Raw genomic sequence first — 16,250 nt, forward strand, 5'->3', positions numbered from 1 at the left:
GGCTCCAAGGCCACGGCAGCTCCAAGGCCATGGTGGTCCCAAGGCTGGAGAGGCCCCAAGGCCACGGTGGCTCCAAGGCCACGGTGGTCCCAAGGCTGGAGAGGCCCCAAGGCCACGGTGGTCCCAAGGCTGGAGAGGCCCCAAGGCCACGGCGGCTCCAAGGCCACGTTAGCCCTGAGCCCCGAGGCCAGGCCAGCGCCGTGCGGAGCCGGCAGCGATGGAGGAGATCCCGGGAGCGGCCTGGAGCCGCGGCTCCTCTCGCCTCCCTGTGCCCGGCGCCCCGGACCCGTGTGGGGAGCTCAGCGAGGCGGGTGGGCTCGTGGCCCCCGCCACGGCAGCTGTGCCTAGATCACCAGGTTGTTGTAGCTCACGTACTTCTTTTTTGCAGCAGGGCCTGCAAGAGAAGCAGACAGGGGTCAGAGCCTGTGGATGAGCCCTCGGTGGGGCTGGCAGTGGTCCAGGGGCACCGGGAATGGGGACACAGCAGGGATGGGGACACAGCAGGGATGGGGGCACACCAGGAATGGGGACACACCAGGAATGGGGACGTGCCTGGGATGGGGACGTGTCTGGGATGGGGACACACCAGGAAAAGGGACACACCAGGAATGGGAACATGCCCATGATGGTGATGTGCCCGGGATGGGGACACACCAGGAATAGGGACATGCCAGGAATGGGGACACACCAGGAATGGGGACATACCTGGGATGGGGATGTGCCTGGGATGGGGACACACCAGGAATGGGGACACACCAGGGATGGGGACACACCAGGAATGGGGACATGCCCATGATGGCGATGTGCCCAGGATGGGGATGTGCCCAGGATGGGGACACACCAGGAATGGGGACACACCAGGAATGGGGACACACCAGGAATGGGGATGTGCCTGGGATGGGGACGTGTCTAGGATGGGAACATGCCCAGGAATGGGGACACACCAGGAAAGGGGACCCACCAGGAATGGGGACATGCCCACGATGGCGATGTGCCCGGGATGGGGACGTGCCTGGGACGGGGACACACCAGGAATAGGGACATGCCAGGAATGGGGACGTGCCCGGGATGGGGACACACCAGGAATAAGGACACGCCAGGAATGGGGACGTGCCCAGGATGGGGACATGCCCAGGAATGGGGACGTGCCCGGGATGGGGACACACCAGGAGTGGGGACACACCAGGAGTGGGGACAGCTGGTGGCTCCCGACCCCCGCTCCCACCCGCAGGGCAGGCGGCTCCCAGGCCAGCCCGAGCTCCAGCTCCAGCTCTGGCTATAAACAGAATTAGCACGGAGTGATTTTGCCAGGCTCCCGCAGTCTGGGTGACTGTGCTGCTGAGGCACCGCAACCAGATCCTATTAAGATTTCTTTTTAACAAAAACAGTGACATTTCCTCCAACTTCTTAAATCTCCTGGGCTAAACTTGGCTTTACTCATGGATAAAGTGATTCTTATTCAAGTTTTATGACTTCTGAGAATTGTTCAATATGGGGATGAAGGTACCAGCTTTCCTAATTATGACCTTCAAATCCAATCTGTTTGCAAACAGAAGGAAACCAAACCAGTCAGAACGTTATGAGCGCTGCTACACGCTCCCATCAGGAAAAAACTGCAAATATTTGCAGCTGAACACAAAGCAAAATGTTCTGCAGTACTCTGGCAACACTGACAGATCGAGGACACGGAATTGTGGAATATCCTGAGCTGGGAGGGACCCCCAGGATCATCCAGCCCAGCCCTGCCCTGCACACACACCCCAAATCCCACCCTGGGCATCCCTGGAGTGCTGCCCAAAGGCTCCTGGAGCTCTGGGGCTGTGCCCATTCCCTGGGCAGTGCCAGCACCCTCTGGGGATGAACCTTTCCCTGAGATCCAACCTACACTCCACAGAGACCAAAAAAAGAGCCTGGAGTTCCAGTTATCCCAGTTTGCTAAACCACAGTCTTTGGGAGAATTTGGCATAACTTAAGCAGTTTGCTGAATATTTCCATCCTGCTAAGCTGGGGCACACTCCACTCACACTTTGGATGATGTTTTTAATGTGGTGTGTTTAATTCTAAAGCTTTCTCAGGAAGATTTAACAGACACTGTGGAAGGAGAGGCGAGAACAACAATTTGATTTGTTCTGCAAATGTGCTTTTCAAACTTCATTGGGTTTGGGCCTCCTGGGGCTCCTCTCAGCCCCCCAGCAAAACCAGACCCAGACAGGACATGGCTCCCACAGGGCTCTGTGTGTCTCCCCTGCATCTCTGCCATCCCCTGAGCACCCCCTGCATCTCTGCCATCCCCTGCATCTCTGCCAGCCCCTGAGCACCCCCTGCATCTCTGCCATCCCCTGAGCACCCCCTGCATCTCTGCCATCCCCTGAGCACCCCCTGCATCTCTGCCATCCCTTGAACACCCCCTGCATCTCTGCCAGTCCCTGAGCACCCCCTGCATCTCTGCCAGCCCCTGAACACCCCCTGCATCTCTGCCAGCCCCCCAAGCTCCCCCGAGCCCTCAGAGAGCAGCAGAGCTCCCTCTGCTCCCCAGCCAGGCCGTGGTGTCCCCCTGGGGTGTCCCCCAGGCAGCTGTGTCCCCAGGCAGCCATCACTGCAGGCTTTTCAGAAGCACTGCTCTGTGCCCAGCAATCCAGGCTGTTTGGAGTGCAGTGCACAGGGTGCAGCCCAGTGTCAGTATTTCCCATGGTGTTCACTGACAAAAGACACAGACAGGATTTTAGTCCCAGGTGTTTCCAAGATGGACATGTGGGAACCTTACGTGGAGCTGCAGCCCTTTGCAAAACTCTCCTGAAACCCTCACTGAGCTCTTTCCTCGTGCCCCAGCCAGGAGTCTGTGCTGTCTGTTCAATCAAGGACTGATCCCACAAAGGGCTGATCATCTCCAGCTCCCATTAACTTCTCTAGCACACAAGGTGTCCAACATCTGCCAGGATAAAACTCATTATCCTTCAAGGCTACACCACAAATATCCAATAAACTGGGGAACGCTATTAAACGCTGAAGAAGGGTAAAATGAGCCTGGGAAAAAAAAAAAATGTCATCACGGAACAGGTTGCAAAGTAATTCCGTGTATTATTTTGTGATGTACTTCAGCTTTACCCATTACATGTTCCAATTTCAAGGAGCAGCAGCATTTCTATGACAGATTTAGATGCTCCCACTGTGAGTTCAGATCATGGCACCCCTCCAGTGCCCCCAGGTATTACTGGGGCTCCCAGCAAAAGCAGTCATTCTGCTGATGAGTTTTCTCAGCAGTTCAGCCCCAGTGTTCCTTTCTCACTTCCAACAGGACAAGGAACCACCAAAGGTGCCAAAGGGATGGAGCCAAGGAACTGTGGATCCCTGGATGGGCTCTGAGACAGTGACACAATCCTTGGCACGGCCCTGCCTCACCAGGATAATGGAGCTGACAAAAGCATCATCCATAATTCAGATAAAATGATCAATAAGAGCCGTGGGGTTATTTTCAGAGAGGAAAGACAATCTTCCTTGTGTAAAGGCTGCTTGGCCAGGGGGATCATGTCCCTGACGGCTCTGCCGCATTTCCCCACTGTGCTCCTGCACTAACCCCAGCAATCTGCAGCTCTGTGCAACTTCCAGACGCATTCCAGGCCCGGACAGCTCGGGGGAGACACGGTCTGCCCCGATAATGAACCTCTCCCGAGTCACAGCTCATCATTATCACTGGCAATTAGCACCAGGTACGGATTTGATTTTCCTCAAAGAAATTAATTTCCATGAAAATGGGGGAGGCTAATGAAGCATCAGCGCTGCCATGCTCTAATGCAGCAGACAGCGTTCCCCCTCCTTACACGGCGCCGATACACATCTCACTCGCTCCGCTGCCGTTCTGCTAAAGGCTCCGCAAACAGCGTACACGCGTTAATTAACGCACACGCAATTATGTCAGCCTCGGCTGGCCACTGGGCTGGATGGGCTGGCAGCGAGCCGGGAGCCTTCTGCGCTGCTGGGACATGCCCTGGATGCCCAGGGCATCGCGGGGCTCGCCCTCGTCTTCAGGTCCCCGGGGCGGTGCAGGAAGGAAATATCCCGGCTCCTGCCTGCCTGCTCATTTATTTATTTGCCTGCTGCAAATGAAGCTGCTCCCGAGGCATCTGCGCCGCGGAACTTCCTTGGGAATAAAGGAGAGCTTTCAAAAGAGCCTTTAGCACCTTAAGAAGAGGTTTCCTGTCAAGTTAGAGACCGGCGCCCTTTTCTGCTAATTTCCCGCTAATTAGTGGTGAAGAGTGACAATGCCAATAGAAGAAACGAGGAGGAGGGACAGCTGCGGGACACGGGCGGGCACGGCCAGGACCTGGGCACAGGTCCCTGTCCAGGCACAGGGGACCCCACAGAGCCACAGGGGCTGGAAAAGCCTCCGAGATCAGCGAGTCTGACCTTCAGTGACACCAGCAGAGCCACCACAGCTGGCAGTGAGGGACAGAGCCACCACAGCTGGCACACAGGGACAGCCACCACGGCTGGCACACAGGGACAGCCACCACGGCTGGCACTGAGGGACAGAGACACGGCAGTTGGCACACAGGGACAGCCACCACAGCTGGCACTGAGGGACACAGCCACCACGGCTGGCAGTGAGGGACAGAGCCACCGCAGCTTGCACTGAGAGACACGGCCACCACCCCTGGCACTGAGGGACAGAGCCACCACAGCTGACACCAGCACAGCCACCACGGCTGGCACTGAGGGACACAGCCACCACGGCTGGCACACAGGGACAGAGCCACGGCAGCTGGCACACAGGGACAGCCACCACGGCTGGCAGTGAGGGACAGAGCCACCGCAGCTTGCACTGAGAGACACGGCCACCACCCCTGGCACTGAGGGACAGAGCCACCACAGCTGTCACCAGCACAGCCACCACAGCTGGCACTGAGGGACACAGCCACCACGGCTGGCACACAGGGACAGAGCCACGGCAGCTGGCACACAGGGACAGCCACCACGGCTGGCACACAGGGACAGCCACCACAGCTGGCACACAGGGACAGCCACCACAGCTGACACCAGCACAGCCACCACGGCTGGCACACAGGGACAGCCACCACAGCTGGCACTGAGAGACAGCCACCACAGCTGTCACCAGCACAGCCACCACCCCTGGCACAGAGGGACAGTCACCACCCCTGGCACTCAGGGCACCTGGGCTCCTTTTTGGAACCCCCCAGGGACGGGCACTCCACCTCCTGGGAGCCTGGCCACTCTTCCAGTGCAGTTTTCCTGATTCCCCAGCTGAATCTCCCCTGGCACAGCCTGAGGAGGGGCAGTGCCCAGGTGCCCCTTGCTGTGCCACGGCTGCCGGGCAGAGGTGTCCTTGCAGTCACCAGCCTAACGGGGACAGCCCTACAGCTGCACTGACACCAAACAGCAACAATGCTCCTCAGAGCCCAGGAATTCATTCCTGTCCACACTGAGAGCCTGCCCCCATGCCCTTGCAGAGTGAGTACCAGGACGGGGAGCAGCTGCATCTCCGTGCCAGTAACACATCAAAAACAAATACACAGAAGCAAAAAATCCTCTTTGGACTTATGAGTTTCATCACTTGACTGGTTTTCATTACCTTGGGCACAGGTCACAAAGGAAGGAGCTCCCACAGCACCCCAGAGCAAGGCAGAGCTGTCAATACTGACTCACAGCGAGATGTAATCGCTTGCACTTCGATTTTATGCACATTTGTAACCTCTTCCATGCTTAAAGAGCAAAGATTTACAGTGCAAGAAATGAATTTTATTGCAGCCCCCAGGCATCTCAAGCTATCAAACACATGAAACATCATCTCAGCATTCCCAGCTCCGAGCAGGGACGGACATGGGGATGGCTCCGAGCCTGGAACTCCTGCTCTGATTCCCTCTGCAGTCACTGGGGCAGATAATTCTCAGCTCCTCTCTTTCATTTCCTTAATTCTGGCTTAGCAACCCATATCATTTGTGCCAGGCAGAGCAGAGGCTGATTATTAAATCCTACTTCTAGTCCATCTAAAAGCAAAATGGAGCTCTGTGGCTTTTCCTCGATCTCTGCCAGAAAGACAGAGCTATCCCCATGCTCTGCTGCCTTTCAATTGGGGAATTTAGATGAGAGAGAGATGAAAGCAACAGGCCTAAATGATTCTACATGCTTGCCCAAACCCCAACAAATGGGATGAAGCTTGGAGAAAATAATTTTAAATTTGGTATTGAAATGTAAATGGATCGTTCTTTCACATTTTGACATCTCTCTTGTTGTGCTGCCACAGTGTTCTGGCACCTTATCAGGTCTCTCAGTGCACAAAGCCATTTCACTGCCTGTGCTGCTGGGTCACTCCAGCCTGGCCCTGTGGCTTTGGTACACAGGAGCAATGGAATGTCCTCTTTGAATAGCAGAACATAAGTAAATTAAATAACAAATATAACATTAGGAGAAGTGTGTTCCTCCCTAATTGCTTTGCAACCTTTTCCTATAAATTCTGTCCTCAGCTGTCAGGCTCCCCTGCCACTCCTGGTGCAGCAGCACAGCCAGGAACAGCAGTGGCATTCTGGGTGTGGGACATTCCTCAGCACGTCCCAGACAGCACCAGGCAGGGCAGGGTGCTACAAACATCCCTGCTGTTTCCTGACTGCAGATTTTCTGGGACACAACTGCTCAGGTGGCAGCTGGTGATGAGCTGGACAGGGCTGGCACAGGCTCAGGTGTCACAGAGCTCAGGTGCCACAGTGCTCAGGTGCCACAGAGCTCAGGTGTCACAGAGCTCAGATGTCACAGTGCTCAGGTGCCACAGAGCTCAGGTGCCACAGAGCTCAGGTGCCACAGTGCTCAGGTGATACCATCAGAGAGTCAGTGAATTGCTGGAAAAGTCCTCCAAGACCACCAAGTGCAACCCTTCTCCCAGCAGTGCCAAGGCCACCAGTGCCCCATGTCCCCAAGTGCCACATCCACAGGGCTCTGAAATCCCCCCAGGGACGGGGACTCCAGCCCTGCCCTGGGCAGCTGTGCCAGGCCTGGACAGCCCTTTTAGGGCTTTTCTTCCTTTCAGGGAAGAAATTGTCTCTAAGATCCAACCTAAACGTCCCCTTGTGCAACTCGAGGCCGTTTTGTCTTGTCCTGTGAGGAATCCTCTGTGCCCACCCCTCCATCCCTCCTGATGGACATGCCCCTTGGGTTCTCCAGCAGGATAACTGGGTGCATTGTCCTTAGGAAGCACTGAACACCCCGAAGCTGGCTGAGACTGTCAGGAGCAGAGAGCAGAGCAGCCTGCTCTGCACACTCCTCCGCACAGCCTGGCCGTGCCTGCCTCACCTCGGGGTGCTCAGAGTGCAATTAGCAATGACAGCGGAACCTCAGCCCATTAGAATAACGATGTTTGTGCATTGCATGCAACGCCGTGCTCAGAGCAGGGCTGGGCACACGCTGCAGGGGTATTTCCAGCCGAGGAGCCCTCTCCTGAGTCCCATCTCACATAGATTCCACTCCTCAATTCCTCATATTCTATCCAGGGCTGCCTTTACCTTTAGGGCTCCCTTGTCATCGTGCCTTTTAGGCACAGCTATTTCCCCTGCCTGTCACAGAGCCCAGAGATGAGTGACAGCACCCTGGAGGCGAGCCTGAGCTCAGGGGACTGCCAGAGCCCCCACGGGATGAGGAGCAATTACAAACATTCAGTATCCGGGTTCCTTTAATTTATGCTTTGAAGTTCCCAGAAGGATTTAATGGAGGGAAGAGCCCGACCTCACCAGTTCCCCCAGGGCATGTGGAGTTTGAGGAAGGCTTTTCTTACAAAAGTCTGCTTGAGCCTCAAAAGCTCCCAGGCAGCAGCAGCTCCCGGGTGTGTGGTTTTCATTCCTCAGGTTTGGTTCCAGTGTGAGAGCTGGGAATGCATCTGAGAGGAAGAGTAATAAAAGCACTCCTTGGATAAGATAATGGCATAATAATAGCATCAATTCAGGTCAGAGTGGCAACGATCTGACCCTCTTAGAGCTTAAGACAGCGTGGGAGGCTTTGAGTGCATAGAGAAAATGTTGGCTTTGGTGTCCTGCAATGTGCTGGACTGAGCCCAGCCTGCTGGTGAGCTCCTCTGTCCACAGGGGTGAAGGAACCCTTAGCTCAGACACCACAGGGACAGCAGCTCCACCAGACCCACGCCTGCACTGCAGCACAGAGCCAGGCAGCTCTGACTTTGTTTCCAGTGGAATCATTCCTGTTCATTCCAGGGAAGCAGGCTTCCCCAGGGAATCCCAGAAAGCATGGAAAGCTCCTCGTGCCCATCACCCCAGGGTGATGTGAAGGTTGTTCTGTGCAGTCCCTGTACACAGGGCACCTCTCTGGAAAGAGGCAAGAAGGAGGAATGGACTGTTGGAAAGCTGGGCATGTTTTCCTCTGTGTACAGACAAATAATGGACCTGGGCTCACACACAGAGCTCTGGCACAGGGGGCACAGACAGAGCTGCTGTGCTGGAAAGCTTTTCCTCATGCCACAGGGTAACCATTACACTCCCTGACACTGCTCTGTGGACAGCAAACTTCAGCTGTCTGCAAAGACAAGCAAGAAAAAATCCTATGGAGCACAGCACAAGTTCCTATTTTCAGGAGAGTGCATTGACTCCAGCTCTCCAGCCTGGAGAGGAATTGCAACCCACTGAAATCCCCCTGAGCTCCTGCTCGAGACAGGGGCAAGGCAGCACCTGGGGATGTCAGCGCTGCCAGCCCTGAGAATTTACAGGAAAGTATAAACCACGAAGTTCATGACTTCTTCTGATGCCTCTGAAACAATTTCCCTCCTGGATACGGGGAGCACTTTGGGTTTGTCGTGGTTTTCCAGCCCTGGGCAGTAAGCTCAGACCTGGGGGCAGCTGCCCTTCCTGGGCAGAACACATCCCTGAGGAATGTCACCAAACTGCCACGGCCTCTGGCAGGAGACATCCCCTGGCAGGGGCTGGACCTGCTCCTCTGAAGGACAGAGGTGTACCTGCATTGATTCCCAGAGCTGTGACCAGGGATGGGGACACGCTGGGATGTCCCCAAACCCGGCTGTGCAGTGCTCCCGTTTGTCCCTGGCCAGAGGTGGCACTGCCACGTGGAAGCCACTCCGCAGGGCCAGTGCCAGCTCTGTCACACGAGCACATTGTCATCCCTGCCTGGGCCTCCATGAGCTGCTCCTGCTGCCTGCAGGGACAATCTGCAGTGCCTGGGCCTGCTCCAGCCCCCTGGGCTCAGGGATCAGCTCCTCCAGCCCCGAGGGGTTACCAGGGGGGCAGAGATGAACCTCCCCTCCTGGGCCACCAACATAAATGGGACTTTGAGTCACAGAACAGAGCCAGGCTGTTCATGGCCTGAAAAACCTGCAGGCTTTTGCCAGAAACAGAACTATGGGATTGAGGTTTTGAGTCAGGAAATAAACTGATAGAGAAGGATTAGTTGTACCCTTCCAAATAACAGCGAAAATCAACAAAGCACGGCACTGCTGAAGAGCATCATCCCAGGCACCTTTGGCTGTATCTCTGTCTCCTGCCTGGCTGCATCTCTCCCCATCTCCTCCCTGTCTGCTTGGCAGATAAGAACTTCAGTGTCAGGGGAAGCTTGGGAGCGTCTGCCCCATCAGGATGAGGGGATGCCTCAGGCTGATCAGCACTTCCAGCAGTGAGGCACTGCAGAGGGGCACAGGCAGAGCTGTGCTTGTCTCCCAGGGGGTGTGGGGACAGAAATCCTGCTCCCCGTGGAGGAGGACGTGGGGATGGAGCCAGGGGACAAAGGAGTCACTGCACAACCCTCACACCAGTCCATCCCCGGAGCCTCACCTGCACCACGTGGAGCTGGAAAGGTGCACATGATCTTAGGAAATGTCTTTTCAAGTGTTTATGATTATGGCAGGGAAGAAACAAACCCAACTCATATTCCTTAATTGGAGCCAGCGGTACAGAAAACCTGCTAATTCCAACTCCATTTCTACTGCTGCTGTGTGAATGCTGTGGACTGCAAAGATAACAAATGGAAGCAAATTATTTTCACCTGCTTAAAACAAAGTCATTAACAGCACTTTGGTTATCTTACCTGGAAAGCCAGGCTCTGCAGAGAGCTGTTAGAGCCAAGTGTGAAAACAGTTTGCATGAAACATAATTAAAATTATGACCTGAGTGATGGCTGAAACATCCCCAAGGAGGCCTGGAGTCAGAGCTGTTGGAAAACAATTCACCTCTGCCTCCTGACTGCGTTGCTGAGCTGGTTCCAGGCTGTCCCCGGTGCCTTGTCCCCAACCCCTGGGCACAGCCAGGGCTCCGTGGCTGCCCTGCCCTCCCAGCACGGCTGTGACCTGTTCCAGCACATCTCCCTTATTTCTCCTGCCATCCTGGGAGGAGGTGTGGGCTTCATCCCCCTCCCAGGGAACAACTCCTTCCCAGTATCCCAGCTCACGCTGCCCTCTTGCAGTGGGGATCCATTCCCCCTGTCCTGTCCCTCCAGGCCTGGGAATATTCTCTCTCCACCTCCCTTGCCAGCCCCTCCAGGCACCAGGAGCCACAGTCAGCTCACCCTGAAGCTTCTCTTCAGCTCTCCCAGCCCTTCCAAGCTTCTGCAGAATCACACGAGCTGTGTTTTCTTTGTCACCCCCAGGAACTCCTCTCCCTTCCTGCCAGCTGGCCTGCTCCAGCTCCTTGGCAAAGAGTTGCAAGGAACAAACATCTTAACAGGAAAATCAAGAATGTTCATGAGGTGCAGAGAGACTCAATTCACTGGAAAATGTATTCCTGGTCTAAAACTCTGTTACACAGTGTCTGACGAAATTCCACTCTGAGCTGTGCCGTTAAACTGCCCAATTTTGCTGCAATCAACATTTAATTTTTTAGCGGAAAGTCTTGATTTCAAATACCCTGGAAATGTTTAACAGCTGATATTAATAAGAGCCCAGATTTAATGCAGGGCTCTTTATCCCAGGGACATGATAAGCATCGTGACAAGTGGTGTCACTATGGCAACTTTATCTTTCCTGTTTCTTTTCCCCCGAGCAGCAAGAACAGACACCTCAGTGGGTGCAGTGCCAGACTGCTCCCAGCTGAGAGCCAGAGCTCCGGGTCACTGAGGGAACTCAGCCAAAGCTCTCACCCCGGGCCTGGGTCGCCTTCCTTCCCTCTTCCCTGTCCCCACGGCGTGCTTCATGGGCGTTTTCATCTGTTTGACTAACTCCCTTCCTTGCTTTTCCTTTCCTCTCTGGCTGGAAAAGACCCCCTGCCTTTGCTCCCTGCTGTCAGAGCCCAAACAACCTCAGCCCAAAGTCAGAAACCTCTTTGGAAGGCCAAAGGATGCTCTCCTCTAGTGAAGATGGCACATTTCCTGCCCCGAAGGCAGCAAAGAGAAACGAATCCCCGTGAGCTTTGTTTGTGAGAACAGCTGTGATGTTCTGCAGAGGGGCTGGGTGTGACAGCAGCGCCTGTGCGAGGAGCACCCAGAAACCCCAACTTCGGATGCCTTGGATTTGCTGCTGCTCCTGGCCCTGAAAAGCCAAAGCAAGGCAGGTTTCTGCACAAACAGATTCTGGCTGCACAGAGCACAGCTCCTCACTCCTGCAGAGCAGGGCTGGGCTGTGCCTCACTCTCTCTCTGCCTGCTCCCTCCCTTCCCAGAGCTGCTGGGGTTTTCCCTGCTTCCCACAAGGTGACAAACACATCCAGGCTTGGACAGCTTCACAAAGGCACACAAGGAGGCAGGAACTGAGATTTTTTGCTGTTCTTACACACCTGAGCAGTTTTCTCCATACTTGCAATCATGCCCACCAAAAACTGCCCGGATTTGTGTGTTTGAGAAATTAATTTTGCTGCAATATCGCTTGAGGTTTGTTCTCCCTTTTACCCCATCGTTATTAGAATTTCCTTTTTGAACTCACTTGCCAAATTTTCCGTAGATCTATGAACAAAAATGGCCCTTCCAGCCACTGGTTCTGCAGCTGTGAGCTGCTCCCCAAAGCCTGGATCCCAACGATGTCAGGGGCTTCAGGGGGATGGAGGTGAGGCTGTGGAGTCTGACCTCTCCCAGCAGGGAGGGGTGGGAGTGAGCCCTGCAGGAGTCAGGCAGCACTGACATCTGCCCTGCCTGGGAGAAGGGGAGGCACTCTAAATAGATGGGAGACAGGAGAGCCAAAAGCTGTGGCTTTTCCCTGATATTACAATTTATAGATTGGACAGAGTCTCCCTCAGAGGATGTAAGGAGTGATAAATTAATCAAAGGGAGAACTCGGAGCTACTCAGAGTTTGTTAAGCAAAAAAGTGAGAGGGACTGGTGGGTGAGGTGTAGCTTTGTCTGCTCACTCCTCACCAGGATTTCCCAGGGAAAAAAGACCACATAAGAGGACAGAAAACGTGGAATGAACAAGGAATACTTACACACAACGAATCCTTATTTGTGCTCCCAGACATCCACCTACTACACAGCTTTTAATATCCCAGGCACTTCTAGCCATGAGTGCATTTTTATTCACACATCAGACTCGAACGTGATGGTTTAAGTGCCCTCAGAATTTCAATTTTTAAAAAAGGAAACAGTCTGACACTTCCCTGCACGTTACAATCTTGTATTGGGTAAAGTCATGAAAGGTGTGAGACAGTCTGCAGATAATTAATATGGGAGCTGGCAATTATATGATGTACCATCAAAAGTAATTATTTTTAGATGTAAAAAAGAAAGTAACGTGATCCCCAGATGTTCAGACAGGAGGGAATGTTCTCTCTGAGGGCTGGAGCCCCTCTGGAGCCAGGCTGGCGGAGCTGGGGGGGCTCACCTGGAGGGGAGCAGCTCCAGGGAGAGCTCAGAGCCCTGGCAGGGATTGGAGGGGCTCCAGGAGAGGGACTGGGGACAAGGGATGGAGGGACAGGACACAGGGAATGGCTCCCAGTGCCAGAGGGCAGGGCTGGATGGGATCTTGGCAATGAGGAATTGTTCCCTGGCAGGGTGGGCAGGCCTGGCACAGGGTGCCCAGAGCAGCTGGGGCTGCCCCTGGATCCCTGGCAGTGCCAAGGCCAGGCTGCACCTCCCTGCAATACTTTTAAAATAAGCACATCACCATTGGAAGGAATTGGTGATGTTTAGTTTTCCAGTCAGCCATTGCAGAAGCAAAATAGATGCAGTGAAGGGCTGCCAAAGTCTTTCAGTTATCAATTTTGAGTGCAAATTCTCATTTCTTAGCAGCCTCCACTGAACAGAAAATCCCTCAGGTGAGGTCAAACACGGAGTATTTTCTCAGGCTGAAACTGGCCAGATTTAAAACAAAAATGACACTTCAATCCAGCAAATAATTATTCCATAGCACACACTGGAGGCTGATGAGCTACAGAGCACCTCACAGCTCGGACCCAGAGCCTCCAAAGAGCAGATTGTCCCCAGGGCCACCTGCCTGTCCCCAGGTGTTGGCAGCAGGCTGCTCCTGGCCTGGGGCAGCCTGGGCTGCCAGGGCTGTGAGCAGGAGGAGAGCAGGCACGGAGCACTGGGGGTACCTGAGCCATTCCCCTTCCAACAGCAGCCCAGGCCAGCCTGAGGCCACGCCAGGACTCCTCTCCCAACAGTTCCTGACCCAGGAATCCAGAAACTGCTCTGCTCCTCTCCAGGGCAGCTGTGCCCACGGCAGGCAGGGACCCACAGTGCTGCTGCACAGGCTGTGCCAGCCCTGCCAGTGCCCAGGCTCCCAGCACCACTGGAATCAGCATTCCATGGTGCCAGTGTCCAGCCAGCCCCCCAAACCCTGGGGTCAATCAGCACTCCATGGTGTCTGTGTCCATCATCCCCCAAACCCTGGAATCAGCACTGCCTGGTGTCCATGCCCAGCCCCTTCCCAAACCCTGGGGTCAATCAGCACTCCATGGTGTCTGTGTCCATCACCCCTCAAACCCTGGGATCAGCACTGCCTGGTGCCAGTGTCCCCAAGCCCTGGATCAATCAGCACTGCCTGGTGTCCATGCCCAGCCCCTTCCCAAGCCCTGGATCAATCAGCACTGCCCGGTGTCCATGCCCAGCCCCTTCCCAAGCCCTGGATCAATCAGCACTGCCCAGTGTCCATGCTCAGCCCCTTCCCAAGCCCTGGGATCAATCAGCACTGCCCGGTGTCCATGCCCAGCCCCTTCCCAAGCCCTGGATCAATCAGCACTGCCTGGTGCCCATGCCCAGCCCCCCCACCCTGGCACAGCCACTGGCCATGCCCATCCCTGCAGGACCTGCTGGGGATGCCCTCCCTGCCCCAAGCAGTGCCCGAGGCCAGCCTGGGACACCCACAGGGATCCCAGGGAATGCAGGGACAGGGAGCTGCTCCTGGGCCCTGGCAGCCCCAGCCCTGGCCCAGGGGGGCAGTGCCCAGTGCTGCAGCACTCCTGCAGCCCCTCTGCGACCCTGCAGCTCTGCAGAAGCCTCAGCTGCTTCCTTGCCTTGCTCACTGATGGACAACTCCTTCCCTCACACCTACCACGTGTTTTCCAAGCCTTGTGTTTCCATCAGCCCCAAGTGCAGAGAAGCCCTATTTGTCACTCCCAGGAAACAATTTAGAGCCTTTCAAAGCCATCTCCCTGTGCATCACAAGCAGAAATTGATACAGTCACGTCAGGGCTCAGCTCTGTTCCTTCCTACTACAAACACCTTACCAGCAAAACAAGTGTCAATTTACAACCAGGCTGATGTTTTCCTGCTAGCCAGCTTTGTTTTTAATACACTGCATTGTTTCATGCTGCTTGTTGTTTTGTATTCCTGGGAGAACAAATCAAAGCAGCAAGCAGGGCTGCAGGAGCTGGAGCAGCAGTGCTGGGGCAGAGATGGAAAACAACCTGGAGCAGAGGGGCACTGGCAGGACCAGCACAAGCCCACAGCATCCCTGGTTTGGGATGAAAAGCATCTTCAAAGCTTTTCTGGACCAAATTTTAAAATCTGCTTAAAGAATCTGAGTGGCCAGTTGCTTTTTATAGGACATAGATGAGAGAGTTATTTGTGTGCCTTTGCAGACAGCAATTCCTTACATTATTTACATGGAAAAAAATTAGAATTTATGTGAGCTCCCAATTATTTTTAAAGTTTTCTTTAAAAAACCAATTTCTCCTGAGATTTAGATGTCTTCCATCTCTCTCTCTCTCATCTCCTTCCTTGAGCAATTTCATCTTCACAGAGCTGCCCTTTCCCTCTCCTCTTTCATTTGCAGTAATGCTTTGAGTGGCCCCTTGTCCTGCTGGCTGCTTTGTCCCATTTGCCCCAGCCCAGCCCTGCCCTTGGATGCTCCGGGTCATCCCGGGGTTCAGGGAGAGCTTCAGCCTCCCATCCTGTGCCCGAGCTGGGAGTTGGCATAATGGCCCTGATTCAAATACAATAAAAACCAATTTGAGCTCTCAGGAGGACTGAATTGATGCTGGAGCTGGGGCAATTTACACCAGCCAGAGATATTGGTAATTTCTTTTCCTGTGACTCAGAGGCTCAATTCAAGCAACATTCCAACCTTTGCTGATAGAGGTTCTCACCTATTAGGGCCCAGCTAAACATTCTGAAGGCTGAATACAGTGATTTTCCAGCTCTCCGTGCTCAGCAGCACAGAACCAGGTTAGGTACAAGCTTTTGTACCTGGGCAAAGCCCTGAGCGCACAGGGAACTGTGAGAAATACTTATTAATGGCTGGCAATCATTCCTGTCCACTGTCAAAGGCTTCCTGACCCCTCTGTGTCCCTAGGAGAGCAGGAATTCCTGGCTGATGCAGTCACAGATACCAAAGGAGCTCACACATCATCGGATCGCCGCGAGCAGCCCCAACGCCCAGGAAAAGCCAGCCCTCAAAAATTGTTCACTCGTGGTTCCACCAAGTCAGTGCTCTCTGGGCTGCCCTGGGTTTTTTTGAAAAGCAGCTTTCAAACCTTTTGGAGCCACGAACAGCTCTGGAGTAGGGAGGGGTGATCACCTGGGTTGAGGTTCTCTCTGCTGCTGGGGAGGACTCGGAGAACTCTGCCTTAGCTGTCAGATCTGGGGGCCAGAATTCACTTTTGATCATTTGTTTGTTCATTTTTCAACAAATATCTCCATCCTCAAAGGCTTTATTGGGATCCAGCTCCAGTGGTGGGAAGGAGGAGACCTCTCAGAGTTGGTGCCACCCACGTCAGGGTCTCCCCTTTCCCAGGCAAACCCCCCATGGCAGCTTTTGGGTTTGTGAACAATTTTTAAGTTAGATATCTTTTTTTAACACAGCTGCACTAACATTTCGCATATAATTATGTATATAATAAAAATAGTCATAATAATCATAATTTGAGA

The 16,250-nt window shown here is 54.2% G+C and overlaps 1 protein-coding gene across 1 annotated transcript in view; it reads right to left on the reverse strand.

Moving 5' to 3' along the window:
* Positions 1 to 300: 300 nt before the first annotated feature.
* Positions 301 to 16,250, reverse strand: part of GRM7 (glutamate metabotropic receptor 7) — a 192,438-nt gene continuing 176,488 nt past the window's right edge. Inside the window, exon 10 of the mRNA XM_041425792.1 lies at positions 301 to 394. Within this exon, the coding sequence (XP_041281726.1) occupies positions 345 to 394 (50 nt within the window). The 3' untranslated portion in view covers positions 301 to 344. The remainder of the gene's footprint in view (positions 395 to 16,250) is intronic.

Source organism: Onychostruthus taczanowskii, unplaced genomic scaffold, assembly GCF_017590055.1.
Source record: "Onychostruthus taczanowskii isolate IOZ18803 unplaced genomic scaffold, ASM1759005v1 scaffold9, whole genome shotgun sequence".
NCBI lineage: Eukaryota > Metazoa > Chordata > Aves > Passeriformes > Passeridae > Onychostruthus > Onychostruthus taczanowskii.